General features: G+C 44.8%; 1 protein-coding gene across 4 annotated transcripts in view; it reads left to right on the forward strand.

Annotated features, from left to right (window-relative positions):
• The window catches only part of ttc6 (tetratricopeptide repeat domain 6), a 414,842-nt gene that overhangs the window by 277,649 nt on the left and 114,719 nt on the right, over nt 1–22,474 (forward strand). For all 4 annotated transcript variants that reach the window (XM_068039290.1, XM_068039292.1, XM_068039293.1 and 1 more), the window contains one exon: nt 6,458–6,540. In XM_068039290.1, the coding sequence (XP_067895391.1) occupies nt 6,458–6,540 (83 nt within the window). The remainder of the gene's footprint in view (nt 1–6,457; nt 6,541–22,474) is intronic.

Below are 22,474 nucleotides of genomic sequence, written 5' to 3' on the forward strand. Positions count from 1 at the left end.
TAATTTCCTTTTTAATTTCACCCCTACACTTATTATACCGCTGTTGTTTTTCTGCCATATTGAGCCCTCAGTATCTGTCACAAGTTTCCTTTTTTTCTTTATCTTCTCCTTTGAGCCCTTTGACATCCAGGGGGCTCTGGATTTGTTAGTCCTACCCATTTTCTTTAAGGGAACATACTTGTTCTGAACCCTCACTATCTCTTCCTTGAATGTCTCCCATTGATCTGGCACTGATTTACCTTCAAGTAGCTGTTTCCAATCCACATTAGCGAGATCACATCGCAGCTTAGTAAAATTAGCTTTTCTCCAATTGAGAACTTTTATTCCTGGTCTATCTTTGTCCTTTTCCATACTGCCTAAATTTAACTGAATTATGATCACTTCCACAAAATTGCTCCCAACTGATACCCCTTCCACCTGCCCAGCTTCACTTTCTAAAACAAAGTCCAGAACTGCCCCTCTCTTGTTGGGCTTGGTACATACTGGCTAAAAAAGTTCTCCTGAATGCATTTTCAGAACTCTGCTCCCTCTGTGCCTTTCACACTAATTCTATCCCAGTTAATATTAGGGTAATTGAAATCTCCCACTATTACTGCCCTATTATTTTTGCACTTTTCAGAGATTTGACTACATATTTGCTCTTCTATCTCCCTCTGACTGTTTGGGGGTCTATAGTGCACTCCTGGGAGTGTGATTGCCACATTTTTGATCTTCAGGTCAACTCATCTGGCCTCATTTGATGATCCTTCTACCATTTCATCCCTCCTCACATCTATAATTGTTTCTTTAATCAGTATTGCAATGCTCCCCCTCCTTTTTTTAATCCCCCTTTCGATCTCATCTGAAAATCCTGGAACCAGGAATGTTGAGCTGCCATTCCTGCCCTTCTTTCAGCCATATCTCAGTAATAGCTATAATATCATATTCCCACTTGTCACTCAGTGCTCTCAGCTCATCTGCCTTATTTTCTAGACTTCTTGCATTGAAGTATGCACCATTCAGCACTGTTAAATAAAGGCCTGCTCGGGTCTGGAAAAATAACCCGACCTGAACCCGACAGAACCACATCGGACCCGAGCCCGACCCGGGCTGAGTCCTTCCATTTTATCCCGTGCCTGGCCCGACTCGACCCAACACGCGCCCGACCCAACCCGACCTGACCATACCATAGTGCACTCACTGTACTTACCATTTTTGGATGGAATGGAAGGAAGCTGCAGCATGAGCGCGATGATGTCATAGAGATGCTCACTGGGCAGACTCAGAGTCTGTGGAGTCCAGATGCACGTTTCCTTCCTTGACGTCCCGGACTCACAGCTCAGGTAGGCTTTTCAAATTTTGACGCTTACTTACTCAACTTCCCTTTTCCTCCCAGCAGAGCAAAAGGTAGTACTGCGTGTGTCCGACCCGCACCCGGCCTGACCCGAGCCCGAAAGCCGGACCCGGAAGAGCGACCCAACTCAACCCGAACCCGACATATGTCGTCGGGTTCAGGTCGGGTAGCAGGCCTTTACTGCCAAACTCTCTTGGTGTTTATTTTATAGATTTTGTTTCCTTTGCTTTCTAAACATGCTTACTAATTTTCTGCCTTCCATTTCCAACTTTTCTTAATCTATTTTAGCTTCCCACACCCCTGTCAAGCTATTTTAAACCCTTCCTAACAGCACTCGCAAAATCCCCTATGAGGATATTGGTCCCGGCCCTGTTGATTTGCAACACGTCCAGTTTGTACAGGTCCCACCTTTCCCAGAAGTGGTCCCACTTTGATACTCACTATCATGTGGCACCAGGAGTAATCCAGAGATTACTACCATTGAGGTCCTGATTTTCAATCTCTCTGCTAGCTTCCTAAACACTACCTGCAGGACCTCATCCCTCTTTCTGCCTATGTCATTGTTGCTGATATGAATCCGGACCACTGGCTATTTACTCTCCCCTCCCTCAGAATGTTCTGTAGCTGCTCAGTGCCACCATTGACCCTGGCACCAGGGAGGCATCCTGGAGTCACATCTGCAGCTGCAGAAAGGCCTGTCTGTTCCCCTCGCTATTGAATCCCCTACCACTATTGCTCTTCCACTCATCCTCCCCCTGTGCAGCTGAGCTACCTGTGGTGGTGTAGACTTGGGCTTTATCTGCACTCCCCAGAGAAACCATCACTCTCACCAGTATTCAGAACTGAATTCCAGCTGGAGGGAGAGATGCACTCGGGATCGCTGCCCTGCCTGCCTGGTCCTCCTTGTCCTTCTGGCGGTCACCCATTCCCTCTCTGCTTGCACATTTTTAAGCTGTGGGGTGACCACCTGCAGAAACGTGCTACCCACATAACTCTCAACCTTGCGGATGCAACATAATGTCTCCAACCACCACTCAAGCTCCAAAACCCAGAGCTTGAGCTGCTCTAGCTGGTGACATTTCCTGCACAGGATGTGCATTTCACAGGGCTGAGATGCCCTGCCATGCCTTTACTTTCTAGACTATTAACTAGAATTTACTCATCAGCTACTCATCAGTCAACTCCCTCCCTGGTTGTGACATCACTATAGCTGTTTTGCAGATGTAGCCTTTGTTGTTGAAGATTTTGCTGGAGGCACTGTCGCCCGTTTTAAGTCCTCAGTTGCTGTGCTCAGTCTCCACCCAGGTCCCTCGCCACCGTTGCTGCCGGTTAGTCTCTGGGATGCATCTCTTTTCCCCGCTTTAACTCTTTGGTCGCTGCGCTAGATTTTAAAAAATTCTTTCACAGGATGTGAGCGTCACTGGCAAGGACAACATTGCTAGTTGCCCTTGAGAAGGTGGTGGTGAGCCGCTTTCTTGAACCACTGCAGTCCATCTGGAATAGGTACACCTACAGTGCTTTTAGGGAGGGATCTCCAGGATTTTGAGCTAGTGACAATGAAGGAATGGCAATATAGTTCTAAGTAAGGATGGGAGAATTTTCAGGTGGTGGTGTTCCCATGTGTCTGCTGCCTTGTCCTGCTAGGTGTTAGAGGTTGCGGGTTTGGAAGGTGCTGTCGATGGAGGCTTGGTGAGTTGCTGTAGTTAATCTTGTAGATGGTGGACCCACCCAAGTCCACTGCCACCACTAACTGTGAGCTGATTGCCTCTTTTATTTTTTCGGACCAGTTTCCATTATACTCTTACCTCTTCAATCTCACTTTACAGTTACCTTCAATTTTGCAGCACTCTATAGCTCTGGTTCATTTTCCCTTTTCGATATTATTGTTTTAATGCAGTTTTATGTTTAGTGCAACTATTCCCGTTTAATGCAGGTTGCTATGATTTGTGTAATTTCTCCCTGTCATGGCATTGACAATGCTGGCTGCATACACTCACCAGCTATTGCAAAATTAACTGTACACAAGAAATGTATTTAAGTATTAAGATACCCAGTAAAGGTCAATAAAAACACGCCACGTTTATTGTAAAATAAACTGAAATTAATTCAATAATTTCTAAAGAAAAGAATTCAACAAGTGTGAAAGAAAAAAGTTTTTCTTTACTATTTTCTGATGCATATAGTCATTTTAAACATTTGAAGGCTACCTGAAAAGAACGAGGGCCCTTTAAATTCTTGGGCCACAATTTTAGTAGCTACAGAGGAATCACGCCTGTTAGTGCATTCCACACTGACCCAGCTGGCTATGTAGCATTAGTGGGAAGGCAATTAATTTGCCTGCGCCTGGTAGACACCTGTGCTGGGGGGGATGCAATTTGGGCACTCACCAGGAAAATTCAGTTCCAGGCTACCGTCTGGGATTGAGGCCTATTTCCTCTTACCACCCCACACAAAATTATTTCTGTTCCCCTTATAATGTGGGGTCCAGGGCATTTCCCTATCCTGAACATCCCCAGACCCCCACTTGTTATCTTCTGTGTCCCTGTATGCCTCATTTCACTTTGGGTACTGCCTTTCAATTTACATTTGGTCCAATTGAGGTTGGGGAAGCTGTAACCTCCAGTGTTTCTGTTCTCACTCTGGCTCCATCCTTTGGATAGTTGAGCAGGATCTTCCAGCATAAGCTGGGACTTGATGTATTAGGCTCCCACCTACATCCTGGCCATTTCACCAGAGTTATGGGTGGGAGTGATGGGTAAATTCAGCTACCGAGTTAAGATGCCCTCCTCATCTTGCTACCAGCCTCCAGTGCCTGAGATTTCTCGCCACTAGCTGATTGCTACCTTCCTTTCTTTGGCCGGAGTTTTACAATGGGCGGGAGGCCCACTTCCCACTCAATTTTTCGGTACCCCAACCCCCGCCACTGGCCTATTCGTTGAGAAGCTGTAAAATTCCGGCCTTTGTGTTGCTCCCTCTATTTCTGCGTGTACCTCCATTACTACATCTCATGATCTGTACAGGTGTTCGGTACCTCTAATTTCTCAAGAATCATTCTTTGCATATGACCTTCCTGTAGCAAAGATTAAGCATAATTGTCTATACATGGTATTGATCCTTTAATTCTCTAAGGGTGCATAGAAGGTTAGAAACCTGGTTGACTCTTGGAAGTCATGCCCCAGTTTAATTTGATAGTGTTGCGACAATAATTGGTTTGGTCTCCAGCAGTTTGCTTGACGGAGGAGCCTAGTCATTTAGTTCAAATGCAAATATTTATCCTGATATCTGTGGCTCGATATCTGTGGCTCACTTTAAAGAAAGGCCTGCTCTGGTCTGTATAATAAAAAAAAACCTGACCCGACCCTGACAGAACCACATCGGACCCGAGCCTGACCCGGCCCAAGTGCTTCCATTTTTTCCCGTGCCCGACCCGACCTGCACCTGACCCGGACCCGACCCGATCCGACCAGAGCCCGAAAGCTGGACCCAGAAGAGCGATCCAACCCGACCCGAACCCAACATATGGCATCGGGTCCCATCGGGTTCGGGTCAGGTAGCAGGTCTTTAGCTCACTTTACACAATTTTATTTTCCGTCAGATATATTTTCTGTTTAGCACCTATTTATATGATTTAAACATATGTCAACATATTGTGCCCAAAATGCGCCTGATATTGCACTAGTCAAGTAACAATGGATAAGGTAGTCAAGAAGGCATACGGCATGCTTGCCTTCATAGGTTGGGGCATAGAGTATAAAAATTGGCAAGTCATGCTGCAGCTGTACAGAACCTTAGTTAGGCCACACATAGAATATTGCGTGCAATTCTGGTCGCCACACTACCAGAAGGATGTGGAGGCTTTGGAGAGGATACAGAAGAGGTTTACCAGGATGTTGCCTGGTCTGGAGGGCATTAGCTATGAGGAGAGGTTGGATAAACTTGGATTGTTTTCACTGGAACGACGGAGGTGGAGGGGCGACATGATAGAGGTTTACAAAGTTATGAGTGGCATGGACAGAGTGGATAGTCAGAAGCTTTTTCCCAGGGTGTAAGAGTCAGTTACTAGGGGACATAGGTTTAAGGTGTGAAGGGCAAAGCCTCGAGGGGATGTGCGAGGCAAGTTATTTACACAGAGGGTGGTGAGTGCCTGGAACTTGCTGCCGGGGGAGGTAGTGGAAGCAGGTACGATAGCGACATTTAAGAGGCATCTTGACAAATACATGAATAGGATGGGAATAGAGGGATACGGTCCCCGGAAGTGCAGAAGGTTTTAGTTTAGACAGGCATCAAGATTGGCGCAGGCTTGGAGGGCCGAATGGCCTGTTCCTGTGCTGTACTGTTCTTTGTTCTTTGTAACAGTTCAAATTTCTGTTAAAATTAATTTGCATTTCACATGTGAAATCTTTCATGAGCCAGATCTATTGGTCAGCATAATAGAGCCTAATTGTTTATTTTTCTTTGCTCTAAAGTATTCATGGATGTATTTAAGAGTAGTAACCAGGTGCAGTTTCATTAATACAGCTAAAAATGTATTTCTCACAAAAATAAGCATTTTTAGTAAAATTAATAAGAGTGCCTAGTCTTCCACCTATGTGTAACCTTATTTTATATAACTGAAAAGGACTTAAACTCTACTGATTCATTTACTTGTTTCATTAGTGTCCAGTGTCTTGCCAGTTTCTTAGTAAATTAAATGTTTTTTGATATGAAAAACTGTTAAATTGTTCCTACTAGTACCTGTGCATCTAAATAAATTAGTGCAATATGAACTAGCCTTTCAACTAGCACAATCAGTGGAAACTCACAGTGTCAACCTGGGTGTGTGGCCACCTTTATGATTGGGGCATAATCCAGGCAAATTGAATCTTAAACCAGTGGAAAAGATTGTGGCAAAACCATACAGTAAGTGGTTTTGAGCTTAATTCATTTATGTTTAAAATTCCCTGATCTTCTGGGCTGAATTCCGCTAGAATCTGGGAACAAAATTACTGGAAAGAAGTGGAAACTGTAACCTAAGTTCTACATTTTGTCAAGGAGAAGCAAAAAAACATTTTTGGCTAACAAAATTTCAAAGGAACTAATAATGATCAGTAATATATGTTGTTTGATTGAATTTTGTTTTGGCAGGTCCATAATCTGAAAAGTGCATTGAAAGATATAACATGCGCCATCCATCTCCAGCCTCAAACACAGTACCTGTACCTGTTAAGGTGAGAATAAGGGATTTTTTTTAAATTGCAATGTCTTTAGAGTGTTAAATTCATTAACTTAATCAGATCTTTATAGATGTGACTATTTCCTAGCTTTCATACCAAGAATTTTAATATACACCATGGATAGTCAACCCATGATAAAATATCCATGAAACAGAATGATTTTGTGACAGATTTTGCTTCATACGTAGGCATTGCAAAGTGTGCTTATTGTTTCCATTCTGTTTCCGACAAGCATGCACTATAAAAATGGACAAGAATTAGGTTAACCAAGTTAAATTGTTCCTGCACTCAAAACCAAGAAAATAGCTGCAGAACAATTAGACCTGAAAGTTCACATTGTTCACCGTGTTAAAATTAGGATAACTCAGTTGACTGGGCATAAAATTGGACTGGAAGCCATGGCATTCTGCATAGATAGTCTTGGACTTGCTTCTGACTGCCTGTGGAAGTTTGAGAACAAACCCCACTCCCTGCCACATTGGGCTGAATTTTACCGACCCCCTGACTTCGGGGTTGTGGAGCGTAAAATGGCTCTGGGAAGGTCTGGCACTCAGTGACGGGAGCCACATTTCAATATGGTAATTAATGTAAATTAAGGAATTAATTAATTACCTGGTCCCGCTAGCCATCCCGCTCCGATATTGCGGTTGGTGGCTGGCACTCCCGCGGCGTCGGTTCTATGACCAGTGTTGTAAGGCGGAACACTGATGGGGAGGGGGGAGGATGTAAGTATATCAGTGCGGGAAGGGGGGGAGTGGGGTCAGCCTTACCTGATTGGTCTAGGTGATGAATGGTTAGCACTGCAGCCTCACAGCTCCAGGGACCCGGGTTCGATTCTGGGCACTGCCTGTGTGGAGTTTGCAAGTTCTCCCTGTGTCTGCGTGGGTTTTCTCCGGGTGCTCCGGTTTCCTCCCACAAGCCAAAAGACTTGCAGGTTGGTAGGTAAATTGGCCATTATAAATTGTCACCAGTGTAGGTAGGTGGTAGGGAAATATAGGGACAGATGGGGATGTTTGGTAGGAATATGGGATTAGTGTAGGATTAGTATAAATGGGTGGTTGCTGGTCGGCACAGACTCGGTGGGCCGAAGGGCCTGTTTCAGTGCTGTATCTCTAATCTAATCTAATCATGATAGGAAGGGGTAAAGTTAAACTTCTCTGAACTTTGGGGGGGGGGGCAATGTCAGGTAGACAAGGTAAGTATTTTGTGGGGGGAGAGGATAAGGAATGAAATGTAAGGTTCTGGGAGGGTGGGAGAGAGGCTGGGAACATTTATTTAATTTGATATAATAATTTTTAAGGCAATGTGTCTTTAAAAATGTAAATTAAATGAAAGGGCTGAAAACCCTTTAAAAATGGCTCCGGTGCCTGCACCATAGCCGGGGACGGATCACCCACTCCCTCCACATCATCGGGGGGGTCTGCTCTGGCCATGTAAATGAGCCGCCGCATATAATATCGTGGCAGCTCTGCAGAGTAAAACCCACACATGTGGGCCGCCATCCTTTACGGCTGCTGCCGTAAATAAAATCCAGGCCAAGGAGTTATTAGGACAAATGACCAAAAGCTGAGTCAAAGATGTAGGTTTTAAGGAGCATCCGAAAGGAGGAAAAAGAAGTTCAGAGAGGGAATTTTAGAACTTAGGGCCTTGCATGGGGAGGGGGTGGCGTAGTGGTATTGTCACTGGACTAGTAACCCAGAGACCCAGGGTATTTCTCTGGGGCGATAGGTTCGAATCACACCACAGCAGAAGGTAGAATTTGAAGTCAATTAATAAATCTGGAATTAAAAGCTAGTTTAATGATGGCCATGAAATCATTGTTGGTTGTTGTAAAAACCCATTTGGTTCACTAATGTCCTTTAGGGAAGGAAATCTGCTGGCCTACATGTGACTCCAGACCCACAGCAATGTAGTTGACTCTTAAATGCCCTCTGAAATGGTCTAGCAAGCCACTCAGTTATACCTAACTGCTATGAAGTCAATAAAACAGAATGAAAGCAGACAGACCAGGCGGCATCGACCTAGGCACTGGAAGCGACAAAGGCAAACCCAACCCTGCAAAGTCCTCCTTACTAACATCTGGGAGATTGTGCCAAAGTTGGGAGAGCTGTCCCACAGACTAATACAGGAATGCAATGCAAAACTGGGCATCCATGAGGCTCTGTGGGCCATCAGCAGCAGCAGAATTGTACTCAACCACAATCTGTAACCTCATGGCCCAGCATATCCCCCACTCTACCATTACCATCAAACCAGGAGACCAACCCTGGTTCAATGGAGAGTGCAGGAGGGCATGCCAGGAGCAGCACCAGGCATACCTCAAAATGAGGTGTCAACCTGGTGAAGCTACAACACAGGACTACTTGCGTGCCAAACTGCATAAGCAGCATGTGACAGTCAGAGCTAGCCATCCCATAACCAACGGATCAGATCTAAGCTCTGCAGTCCTGCCACATCCAGTCATGAATGGTGGTGGACAATTAAACAACTAACTGGAGGAGGTGGCTCCACAAATATCCCCATCCTCAATGATGGGGGAGCCCAGCACATCAGTGTGAAAGATAAGGCTGAAGCATTTGCACAGTCTTCAGCCAGAAGTGCCGAGCTGATGATCCATCTCAGCCTCCCCCTGAAGTCCCCAGCATCACAGATGCCAGACTTCAGCCAATTCGATTCACTCCACGTGATATCAAGAAACGACTGAAGGCACTGGATACTGCAAATGCAATGGGCCCTGACAATATTCCGGCAATAGTACTGAAGACCTGTGCTCCAGAGCTTGCTGCACCCCTAGCCAAGCTGTTCCAGTACAGCAACAACATTGGCATCTACCTGAAAATGTGGAAAATTGCTCAGGTATGTTCTGCACACAAAAAAGAGGACAAGTCCAACCTGGCCAATTACTGCCCCATCAGTCTACTCTCAATCATCAGTAAAGTGAAGGAAGGTGTCATCGACAGTGCTATCAAGTGGCACTTGCTTAGCAATAACCTGCTCAGTGACGCTCAGTTTGGGTTCCGCCAGGACCACTCAGCTCCTTACCACATTTCAGCCTTGGTTCAAACATGGACCTGAACTCTTTTGAAGAGGTGATAGTGACTGCCTTTGACATCAAGGCAGCATTTGACCGAGTATGGCATCAAGGAGCCCTAGCAAAACTAAAGTCAATGGGAATCGGGGAAAACTCTCTGCTGGTTGAAGTCATACCTAGTGCAAAGGAAGATGGCTGTGGTTGTTGGAGATCAATCATCTCAGCTCCAGGACATCACTGCAGAAGTTCCTCAAGGTAGTGTCCTAGGCCCAATCATCCTCAGTTGCTTCATCAATGACCTTCCTTCTATCATAAGGTCAGAAGTGTGGATGTTCGCTGATGATTACACAATGTTCAGCACCATTTACGATTCCTCAGATACTAACACAGTCAATGTAGAAATACAGCAAAACCTGGACAATATCCAGGCTTGGGCTGATAAGTGGTAAGTAACGTTCGCGCCACATGCGTGCTGGGCAATGACCATCTCCAACAAGAGAGAATCTAACCATCTCTCCTTGAAATTCAATGGCATTACGATTACTGAATCCCCCACTATCAACATCCTAGGGGTTACCATTGACCAGAAACTGAACTGGAGTAGCCATATAAATACCGTGGCTACAAGAGCAGGTCAGAGACATGGAATCCTGCAGCGAGTAACTCACCTCCTGACTCCCCAAAGCCTGTTCACCATCTACAAGGCAGAAGTCAAAAGCGTGATGGAATACTGTCCACTTGCCTGGATGGGTGCAGCTCCAACAACACTCAAGAAGCTCGACACCATCCAGGACAAAGCAGCCCACTTGATTGGCACCCCATCCACGAACATTCACTCCCTCCATCACCAATGCACAGTGGCAGCAGTGTGTACCATCTACAAGATGTACTGCAGCAACCACCAAGGCTCCTTAGACAGCACCTTCCAAACCCGCGACCTCTACCAACTAGAAGCACAAGGGCAGCAAATGCATGGGAACACCACCACCTGCAAGTTCCCCTCCAAATCACACACCATTCTGACTTGGAACTATATCACTGTTCCTTCAGTGTCGCTGGGTCACAATCCTAGAACTCCCTTCCTAACAGCACTGTGGGTGTACCTGCCTCACATGGACTGCATCGGTTCAAGAAGGCAGCTCACCACCACCTTCTCAAGGGCAATTAGGGATGGGCAATAAATGCTGGCCTGGCCAGCGACGCCCACATTCTATGAATGAATTAAAAAAAGGCACAGCTGCAAGTGGTGGAGAAATTAAAATTGGGATGTGCAAGAACCAGAATTGGAAGGGCGCAGAGATCTTGTAGGGTTGTAGGGCTGGAGAAGATTACAGAGATAACAAATTTTAGAAGCATATCAGTATGTCGTTGCACAGCGCTCCCTGGAAACAAAAGGGAGTGGATAATGTAATACCTTGCCTGACCTAGTCAAGGGATTGAACCTCTTGCAGCATTGGTCAGAAGCTCTGGGAGTGAAATGTTTGGTATTCAGTGTCAGTGGCATCTTCTTCCACAAGAGGTATTTTTGAGGCTTCTTCCCAGGGAGACACAGCATTCTTTTCCTCCTCTGATCTGGAGGTCAATCTCATTAAATTGGTGAGCTCTTGTTTTGTTGCAAATATTCCTATCCCTTTGTCAGCTCTCTGAGCCTGATCCTCCAGAGAAAGGAATTCTTGAAATGTGAGTCCACATCACATATGAGCCATGCAATTAACTTCATGAACGAAATAGTTTCCTGCTCAGCTGCTGCTCCTGCAATCTTCTACTGCAATCTGCTTGGCTTTTTAAAGGCTGCATTGGACATTTCCAAGCACCCTTAGAACAGTACATGGACTTGTGCTATAGAAACTGCAAATGGATACTTACATGAACTGACCCTACAGATTGGCAGTTTCAGTTTTGCAGAGCATTGGTGATTGCAAAACTCCAGGCTCATTGTTGCAAATCTGGTGCAACTTTCTGCTTGGACTTTCAGGGCTGTTGTCTTTTGAACATGACAAATGAATTTGGATTTCAGTTGTTTTGCAAAACAAACTTATTGACCTAAATTTCAGATTGGGTTATTTTAACTTCTGGACCTCATTTAAACTTGACTGGTTGGTTTCTCAACTGATCATGTCGGAAATAGTAGACCCGCTACTTTCTTATTTCCAATTAGCATGCAGTGGCCTATTTAAAGAGGGAGTGCATCTCTTAAAGGGAGATTGCATTCTCTTCTGGCTGGTGATTAAATAACAGAAGTGAAAAATGTGTGACAAGAGGAATCAATAAAGAGAGAAGTAAGGGAAATAAAAATGTACCCAAAACCCAGAGGATGTGTAAATGGTTGGAAGAGAATAGTGGAGGAGGAGGGAAGCATGTGGCAAAAGCGGAGAAACTTCCAGGGCTGCATTGACTCCAATGGCTGGAAGTATGATTGTAAAATTTAGCTTTGGGAGTCACAGATACCCAAAGAAGGAGGTTGAGCTCATAATGTGATCTTGGGCGGCACAGTGGCGCAGTGGTTAGCACTGCAGCCTCACAGCTCCAGCGACCCAGGTTCAATTCTGGGTACTGCCTTTGTGGAGTTTGCAGGTTCTCCCTATGACCCTGTGGGTTTTCGCTGGGTGCTCTGGTTTCCTCCCACAGCCCGAGACTTGCAGGTTGATAGGTAAATTGGCCATTACAAATTGCCCCTAGTATAGGTAGGTGGTAGGGGAATTGTGGGGAACTGAGAGGGTAATGGGATTAATGTAGGATTAGTATAAATGGGTGGTCGATGGTTGGCATAGACTCAGTGGGCCGAAGGGCCTGTTTCAGTGCTGTATCTCTAAATAAATAAAGAAGTTTATTAAGAAACAACGGCTTAAATATAATATATATTAAGAAGCAGAAATTTAAATATGATGATGCAGAAGCTAATTAGACAGAAAAGACAAATAACCTGCAACAGATTGAACAGATTACCAATCCCAGATCATACAGTTGGGAAGAATGGTGTTGGCAGTCTCCCCGATGGAAAAGGCAGGCAAGGTATTGGTGGTCTCTTTGGTTCTTGAGGTCCTCAGTCTTCTTGAACTAACCAAAGTGTTAGGCCGAAGTCTAACACTCGGCAGAAGCTCTCCTTCTGTCTGAAGAGGACTGAAGATTTCTCTCCTGAGCACCTGTTTAGATACTTCACATCTAGGGGCAGCTGAGAGTCTCATGTCAATCACTTGTTTAATTCCAATTTCCCAATAACAAGGGACAGGTACTAAAAGTAAAACCCTCCCATGGCATCACTCTGCCCCTGAAGTTGACTTGTGGCTTATTGCTTGCTAGGTACCATTTGTAAACTTCTGCCAGACGCTTGTCTGGAGAGGGTATGAGGCTCCATCTTATTAGCTTTAGGGAATATCTTGTTTCGGAGCCTGTGCTAGAGTCATGTCCTTGGCCAAGATAAAAGGCCTACACTGTCCTGTGTCTGTCAGCCTGACTATAGAATCTTTCTTAATAAGAGAGTGATTTCTATAATATCCAAATCATTTCTTTAAGATTTTATGCAGTTATTAGACAGCCATTATTTACAGATAAGAGAAGAAGACAGGTGACATCAGGGGAGCAGATCACCCGACAATCATGTAACACTAGGGCACCCTATCCTTAGCACCAACCTACAACTTCCCTCATTCACAGTAACAATACCTGCTCGATGAGAGAAAATGGGAGCTGTGCCAACAGTCTGAAGTTGTTAAAGTCAATGTTTGAGCTAGAAGGCTGTCAGGTGCCTAGTAGAAAATGCGCTGTTCCTTGATCTTGTGTTGAGATTCATTGTAACTGTGTGAGAGGCTAAGGGCAGATAGATTGGAGTGGAAATGGGGCAGAGATTTAAATTGGTGAGTGACCGAAAACTCAGTGTTGCATTTGCAGAGGGGAGGAAGTGTTTATCAATGGTGATAACCCAGTCTGCATTTGGTCTCCCCAAACTAGATGGGTCCACATTGTGAGCAGCAAATATGGTATACTAGGTTGGAGGAAGTATAAGTAAATTGCTGTCTCACTCAGGTGAGGTGCTTAGTGCCCTGGATGTGGTTTGGGAGGTGGTGAAAGGGCATGTGTTTCATCTCCTGCACTTGCATGGGATGTTGCGGATAAAGGACAGCTGGTATTATAGGTCACTGAGAAGTAGACCAAGGTGTCATGAAGGGATCAGTGTCTTTGGAAGTGGGAGGGGAGGGGAAGGAATGGTATGTTTGGTGGTGGGATCACATTGGAGGTTGCAGAGGCTGGTCAGATGGAAGGTGAGAAAAAGTGGATCCTATTCTAGGAGTGAGGAGAAGGGCTGAAAGCAGAAGTAAACAAGATCTTCTGCCTGTCACATCTTAGAGGGTGTCTTACAGGAATAGGCCTGCCAATCAGATGCTTACCCAGGCATGTCCAGATTAAAAGCTTCTGCCACTTTATCCAATTCCATCTTGGCATCTTGTCTGTGTAAACACCAATGCAGAGAGACCCACTTGGGAGGAAGTAGCTAGTGACTTAGAAAGATTGTCACTTGATCAAGCACTGGCCATTAGTGAAAATAGGGACCTGGGAGTGGAATAGAGGGACAGTGTATCAACACAGTGTGGAGAAATGTATACCCTTCGTTGAATGACCTAAGAGCCTAGTGCATAGGCACTGAGTTTTCAAAAGGACTATAAGTAAGGAGTATTGATCTCATGTGAAGTCAGGGGGATGGTTTCCAAGCATATGGATGAGATGATGGACAAATTTGAGCAGTCCACTAACCATATCTGCAACTTTTTGTGGAAAATTTCCTAAACCTGCTGAGCAACCTGGAAACAGGTATAGCCTGGGAGATTTGTGCAGTATCAGGACACCAAGAGCAGTTTCTAACAACATTGTTGGCATCTGGACTGATAGTTAACACTGTGTTGATAGATGAGTGAACATCACACTTACACAGGACTTCCAAGACCTGGTTGGGACTACCTTCTCTGTAATGACACCAAACAGTAGTAACTCTGAGCCGACAGACTGCAAGGAATGGGTGCAGATGTTATTATTTCTCCAGAGAGTGGCATTGAACACATTTCCTTTAGGCTCCCTCAAATCACTAAACATGAAGGAGCTTCAGAGATGGGCCTGGCAACCTCATTTCCCTTAAAGCACCTTATAACTGTAGTAGGTTAGTTGCGTGAACAAGTTAGTTAGCTGACACACAAGCAGACATGATGTTATGCAGCAGTAGAAGATAAGGTGATTGGAACCTTTTGATCAATGTTTTTTTTTTAGAGATGCAGCACTGAAACAGGTCATCGGCCCACCGAGTCTGTGCCGACCAACAACCACCCATTTATACTAATCCTACATTAATCCTCAATATTTTGCTTTTGTTCAAATAGTGCATAGCGCCTGGCCAACATCAACATTGGGCAACTTATTGCTTCATAATCCACCAATTATTCTGTTTTTAGTTTCTGTAGTCCTGGATTTCACTTCCTGGCAAAGCCAAATTAATTTAATCAAGTAGTTTGGGCTGAATCTGTCTTTTTGTCATCAACAGATGATATTTCACACTGTCCAGCTGCATTGTCAGTGTTGTGGGGGTGGGGGTTGGGGGGGCGGGGCGATGTGTGAGGGGCTGGGAGTTGACAGTTGTCAAGAAAGAGGCTGGGGCTCTTTTCTGTAGAAAAGAGAAGACTAAAGGGTGACCTGATATATCATGAAAGGGGAGGTGTAGAGAAAATGTTTCCACTTGTGGGTAAGATCAAATTTAGAGGACACAAATAGAAGATAGTCACATAAAATTTCAGGGCTACAGGGAAAAGGCGGGGTATTGTGACTAGGTGAGTTGCTCTTGCAGAGAGCTGGCATGAACACAATGGGCTGAATGGCCTCCTTCTGTGCTGTAACCATTCTATGATTCTATTCTGTGATTATTTCAAGTTTAAGCCAAACTAACAATCGGACGTGCATAGCTGCTGTCCATTGATTGGTAAGTTATTTAATGCTCTCAAACTGTTTCTGCAGTTTGTTTTGTAGCCACACGATGGAGACAGTAGCAAATAAATCCCTTTCATTGTTTGCCTTGCTATAAAATTCATCAGATAGTTCATACTGGAAGATCCACATGCTTGTTGGAAGTTGTTTAAGTTTCAGGAACAAAGATATGTGCAAATTTGGTGCTGCAGAGGTCTTTAATTGGTTCAGGATATTGTGTTGATGACAATCAATCTGCTGCATGAACTGTACTCTGGCGCATTGCATAATATAACAACAGAAAAAACCATGTTTTTTATATAGCCTTTAATGTAACAAGGTTTCACAGAAGCATTATAATGCAAAATTTGACACTGAGCCACAAAGGGCGATATTCGGGCAGATGGCCAAAAACGTGGGCAAAGAGGCAGGTTTTAAGGAGCATCTTAAAGAAGGAAAGAAAGATAGAGAGGCAGAGAGGTTTAGGAAGGGAATTCTAGAGCTTAGGGCCTAGGCAGCTGAAGGCATGGCCACCAGTTATAGAGCAATTAAAATCAGGAATGCTTAAGAGGTCAGAATTAGATGAGCTCAGATGTCTCGGAGGGTTGTGGGGTAGACAAATTAGGGAATTGAGTAAAAAGATAGAGTAATATTCATGGGGCATTTCCATTACTCTGATATTAATTGGACAGAAGAGATAAGTAAAGGGGATAAGGGAATGGAGTTCCTTTTGAACCCAATAAAAAGCCCAACAAGGGAAGATTTGCTGTTGGATCTAGTAATGGGGACTGAACCAGAGCAGATAAGAGAAGTAAAAGCAGAGCGACATCTAGGTAATAGTGACCATAATATAATACATTTTCAGATGTTAATCTTCTTCTTTGGCCTCCTTGTCTCGAGAGTCAATGGGTAAGCGCCTAGAGGAGGTCATTGGAGTGACCTGGAGTGGCTATAAAGGCCAATTCTAGAGTGACAGACTCTTCCACAGGCGCTGCAGATAAAATTGGTTGTCGGGGCTGTTACACGGTTGGCTCTCTCCTTGCTGTTCTGTCTTTTTTCCTGCCAACTGCTAAGTCTCTTTGACTCACCATTCTTTAGCCCAACCTTTAAAGCTGTCCGCCAGCTCTGGCGATCACTGGCAACTGACTCCCACGACTTGTGTTCAATGTCACAGAACTTCATGTCGTGTTTGCAGATGTCTTTAAAGCGGAGACATGTACAGCTGGTGGGTCTGATACCAGTGACGAGCTTGCTGTACAATGAGGCCTTGGGGATCCTCCCATCGTCCATGCGGCTCACATGGCCAAGCCATCTCAAGCACCGCTGGCTCAGTAGGGTGTATATGCTGGGGATGTTGGCCGCCTCGAGGACTTCTGCATTGGAGATACGGTCCTGCCACCTGATGCCAAGGATTCTCCGGAGGCAGCGAAGATGGAATAAGTTGAGACATCACTCTTGGCTGACATACGTTGCCCAGGCCTCGCTGCTGTAGAGCCAGGTATTGAGGACACAGGCTTGAAACACTTGGACTTTTGTGTTCCGTGTCAGTGTGCCATTTTCCCACACCCTCTTAGCCAGTCTGGACACCAGATGTTAATAGAGAAAGACTGTGACAAAAAAACAGGTTAAGGGATTGGAGGAAAGCTGATTTTCAGGAGCTGAGATTAGAACTTGGGAAAATAAAATGGGCAACATATTGGCAAACAACAATGTAGAATAATGGGAAACAATATACAACAGAGTGCAGGAAAAATATATTGCACTAAAAGGAAAGAACAAACTAAGCACTGGTGAATCCTTGGATGAATAAAAACATAAGGGAATAATTGAAGGTTAAGAAAGAGGCATACATTAAGTACATAGACAGCAGAGGAGTGCATGATGAGGAGAGAAGTCAAAACAAATTAAGAAAGCAAAGAAGAATTATGAAATTAAATTAACAAGGAACATGAAACAAAATAGTAAAATGTTTTACAGGCACATCAAGGAAAAAGGGAAGGCTGGGATGGAAATAAGACCATTAACGGATAGACAAGATAAAACAACAGATAACGATAGAGAGATCACAGAAATATTAAATAATTATTTTGCTTTGGCATTTACTAGTGAGAAAGAACAAGTAGACGTGACATTGAATGATGAGATGAGAAATCAGATAAATGCATTTAAAATTTTTAAAAATGTATGTATCAAATAAACTTAGCAAACTCAAAAGAGGATAAAGCCCATGGTCTGGCTGGATTGCATCCGCACATCTTAAAAAATCTAGGGAAGAGATAGCAGAGGCATTACCACACATATTTAATAATTTGTTAGAAAAAGGTGTAGTGCCAGAGGACTGGTGGATAGCTAACGTAATTCCTATATTTAAGAAGGGGGACAGAACATGCCCAGGGAATTACAGACCAGTCAGCTTACATTGGTGGTAGGAAAAATAATGGAGTCCTACAAAAGGAGAGAATAGAAGAATATCTACAAAAGAAAAATATAATGATGAAAATGAGCATGGAGTTCAAAAGGCCTTGACCAACCTTATTGAATTTTTTGAGGTAACAGAGAGAGTAGACAATGCAGTAGATGTAATTTATCTGGATTTTCAAAAGGCCTTCGATAAGGTGCCCGATAATATACTAATGAATAAGGTCAGAGAATACGGAGTCAAGGGACAAGTGGCAGAATGGATTACCAACTGGTTTCAAAATGGAAAGCAGAGAGTGGGAGTACAGGGTAGTTATTCAGAGTGGCAGAAGGTGAGAAGTGATGTTCCACAAGAATCAGTGCTGTTCACAATTAACATTAATGATTTGGTCTTTGGAATCAAAAACACAATTTCTAAATTTGCAGATGACACCAAATTGTGGGGGAGAGGGGTATGGTCAATCCTGAGGAGGACTGAAACTAAATACAGGAGGACATTAATAAATTTGCAGAATGAGCAAATAATTGGCAGATAGAGTTCAACATAAACAAATGTGAGGGAGTAGAGTTTGGTAGGAAGAACTGGGAGGTCACATATTACTTGGAAAGTGCGAGTTTAGATTGGGTAGATGAACAAAGGGATCTCGGAGCATATAACTACATCCAATCATTAAAAGTTGTGCCACAGGTTAGCAAGGCCAGAAAAACAGCAAACCAAGCTCTAGGCTTTATTTCTAGAGGGATAGGATTGAAAACTAGGGAAGTTATGATAAACCTCTATCGAACCTTGCATGCAGCTCTGGTTGCATGTTATAGAAAGGCTACAGAGGCACTGGAGAAGGTGCAGACAAGATTTACAAGGATGATACCAGAAATGTGTTGGTATACACATCAGGAAAGTGTGAACAGGGTGGGTTTTTTTTCTCTTGAAAAAAGAAGGCTGAGGGGTGATCTAATAGAGGGCTTTGAATAAAGCGGAGGTTTTGATAAAGTGGATACAGAGAATGTTTCCAATTGCGGGGGAGAGGCCATCAATATAAGACAGTCATCAAGAAATCTAATAAGAAATTCAGAAGAAACTTCTTTACCTGAAGAGTGGTGAGAATGTGGAACTCACGACCACTGGGAATGGTTGAAGCGAGTAGTATGTATGTATTTAAGGGGAAGCTAGACAAGCATATGAGGGAGAAAGGAATAGAGGGTTACGATAATAACTTTAGTTGAGGAAAGATGGGAAGAGGCTCGAGTGAAGTATAAACGCCAGCATGAACTGGTTGGGCTGAACAGCCTGTTTCTGTGCCATATATCCTATGTAATCCCTAAAAATTAGATGCCACCTGGTGAAGCTACAACACAAGATTTTTGCATGCTAAACAGCAGAAGCAGCATGTTACAGACAGAGCTAAGCCTTCCCACAACCAATGGATCAGATCAAAACTCTGCAGTCCTGCCACATCCTGTCATGAATAGTAGTGGACAATTAAATAACTAACAGAGGAGGAAGCTGCACAAACATCCCCATCCTCAATGATGGCAGAGCCCAGCAGGTTAGTGCAAAAGACAAGGCCAAAGCAATTGCAGCCATCTTCAGCCACAAATACCGAGTGGTTGATCTATCTTGGCCTCCTCCTGAGGTCCCCAATATCACAGATGCCAGTCTTCAGACAATTCGATTCACTCCACGTGATATCAAGAAACAGCTGAACGCACTGGATATAGCAAAGGCTATGGGCCCTCACAACATCCCGGCTGTAGTACTGAAGACTTGTGCCCCAGAACTACTTGTGCTCCTAGCCAAACTGTTCCACGAAAACTACAACAAGAACAAGAATAAAAGAAATAGGAGCAGGAGTAGGCCATTCAGCCCTTTAGCCCTTCGAGCCCATTCTGCCATTCAATGAGATTATGGCTGATCTACTTCAACACCATTTTCCTGCACTATCCCTGTAACCCTTGATGTTTTTAATATGTAGAAGTCTATTGATCTCAGTCTTGAACATACTCAATGATTGAACTTCCACAGCCCTCTGTGGCAGAGAATTCCAAAGATTCACCACCCTGTGAGTGAAGAAATTCCTCCTCATCTCAGTCCCAAATGGCCTTCCCCTTTATTCTGAGACTGTGGGCTGAAATTTATCCTTCCACCACTGAAATTGGTGTCGCAGCTCATTTAAATAGCTTGGGCAGATTGCCCCCCCGATGGCGTGGAGAGGGCGGGCTGTCCTTCCCCAGCAATGGCGCCAGCTGCCTGTGCGCAGGTGTTGATGCCATTTTTAAAGGGCTTCGAGCCCTACCTATCAATTTCAATATTTAAAGCAACAGTGAATAAAAAAATTTAAATACATTTAATTTGCCCCCCTCCCACCTCCCAATAACCATAGAATAAATTACTTGCACTCTCCCCCCCAAAACACTTACTTTGGCCAACTGACCTTCCCCCGCCAAAGTACGTAAACCTTAAACTATAACCATTCCCACTATCCCCGACACCAATGAGATTAGTTTGACCCCGCTCCTCCCTCCTGCACTGAGAAACTTACCTCCTCCCCCCTCCCCACCAGTGTTACATGTTGGTTCCCTGGACGGGATCCAAAGGCACAGGAGTGCCGGCCACCGGCAGGAAGATCGCACCAGGACAGATGGCGGGAACGTAAGGGTATTGAATTCAATGTTTTTAGTTAATTTAAATAGGGTTCCTGTCGCTGAGAGGTGGGGGGGATGCCACGAGGCCTCACTGCTGCCGGCAATATCGGGCCGGGCCTTCCCGGCGCCGGGGTGCGTGACGGCCCTCTCCCAGAGGCATTTTCCAGCCCCCTTCCCCACCACGACGCTCGATATCGGGGGGCTCTGTAAAATTCAGCCCTGTGAGCCTTGGTTTTGGACTCCCCAGCCAGGGGAAACATCCTTTCTGCATTAACTCTGACATCAGCTGACAATGTGGAAAATTGCCCAGGTGTGTCCTGTCCACAAGAAGTAGGACAAATCCAATCTGGCAAGTTACTGCCCCATCACTCTACTCTCAATCATCAGCAAACTGATGGAAGGTGTTGTTGACAGTGCAATCAAGCAATAACCTGCTCACTGATGCTCAGTTTGGGTTTTGCTAAGGTCACTTGGTTCCAGGCCTCATTACAGCCTTGTCCAAACATGAACAAAAGAGCTGAATTCCAAGGTAGAGTGAGAGAATGACTGCCCTTAACATCAAGGGGCCCTAGCAAAATTGAAGTCAATGGGAATCAAGGGGAAAATTTTCGACTGGTTGGAGTCATAACTAGCACAAAGGTTGTTGGAGCCCAATCATCTCAGCCCCAGGCCATTGCTGCAGGAGTTCCTCAAGGTAGTGTCCTAGACCCAACTCTGCTTCATTCAACCTTCCCTCCATCATATGGTCAGAAGTGGACATGTTCACTGAGGAATACACATTGTTTTGTACCATTTGTACCTCATATACTGAAGTAATCTGTGCTTGTGTGCAGCAAGACCTGGTCAACATTCAGGCTTGGGCTGACAAGTGACAAGTAACATTCATGCCACACAAGTGCCAGACAATGCCGACCTCCAACAAGAGAGAATCTAACCATCTCCCCTTGATGTTCAATGGCATTACCATTGCTGAATCCCTCACCATCAGCATCCTGGGGATTACCATTGACCAGAAACTTAAATGGAGCAGCCATTTAGATACTTTGGCTACAGAAGCAATTTAAAGACTACAGCGAGTAACACAACTTTTGACTTGCCAGAGCCTGTCCACTAAAGCGTGGCTACCCGACACGAACCTGACCAGACCCGACGACATGTGTCAGGTTCGGGTCAGGTCTCTCTTCTGAGCCCAGCACTCAGGCTCGGGACGGGCTGGATGTGAACAGTGCTGCTTTGCTCCGTGAAGTAATCTTCTTCAATTGAACATTCAGGTCAAGGCAGGAAACGTGCAGTCTGGACTCCACACTCTGCAGTGAGCGTCTCTATGACGTCATCGCGCTCATGCTGTAGCTTCCATGCATCCAAAGTGATTCTACACTACAGTGCATTATGGATGCACGTGTGTGAAAGTTGGGGAGGGTTTGTGCGTGCCGTTGGTTCCTGGTGACGAGATCAAGCTCAGATTCCCAACTCCATCGGCATGATTCTGCAGGAATAGCCTGCTGCCGGAATGGATGAACAGGATCACAACATTTGGACAAGGTAGAGCACAATAACCTGTTTGATATCATTAACTTTATTACGGTAGTTGGGTCAGATCTGGCACGGAAAAAAATTAAAGGACTCGGGCCCAGGTCGGGTTCAGGTTGGATGTGGTCGACGCGGGACCCTGGTCGGGTTTCAATTTTATACCCGAGCAGGCCTTTACTGTCCACCACATACAATGCAGAAGTCAGGAGTGCAATGAAATAATCTGCAGTTGCCTGGATGAGTGCAGCTCCAACAGCACTCAAGAAGTTTGACACCATCCAAGACAAAGCAGCCTACCCACCACCTTCAACATTCACCCCCTCCACCACTGGTGCACTGCAGCAACTCGCCAAGCCTTCTTTG

This window comes from Heterodontus francisci, chromosome 9 (assembly GCF_036365525.1).
Source record: "Heterodontus francisci isolate sHetFra1 chromosome 9, sHetFra1.hap1, whole genome shotgun sequence".
NCBI classification, from domain to species: Eukaryota; Metazoa; Chordata; class Chondrichthyes; order Heterodontiformes; family Heterodontidae; genus Heterodontus; species Heterodontus francisci.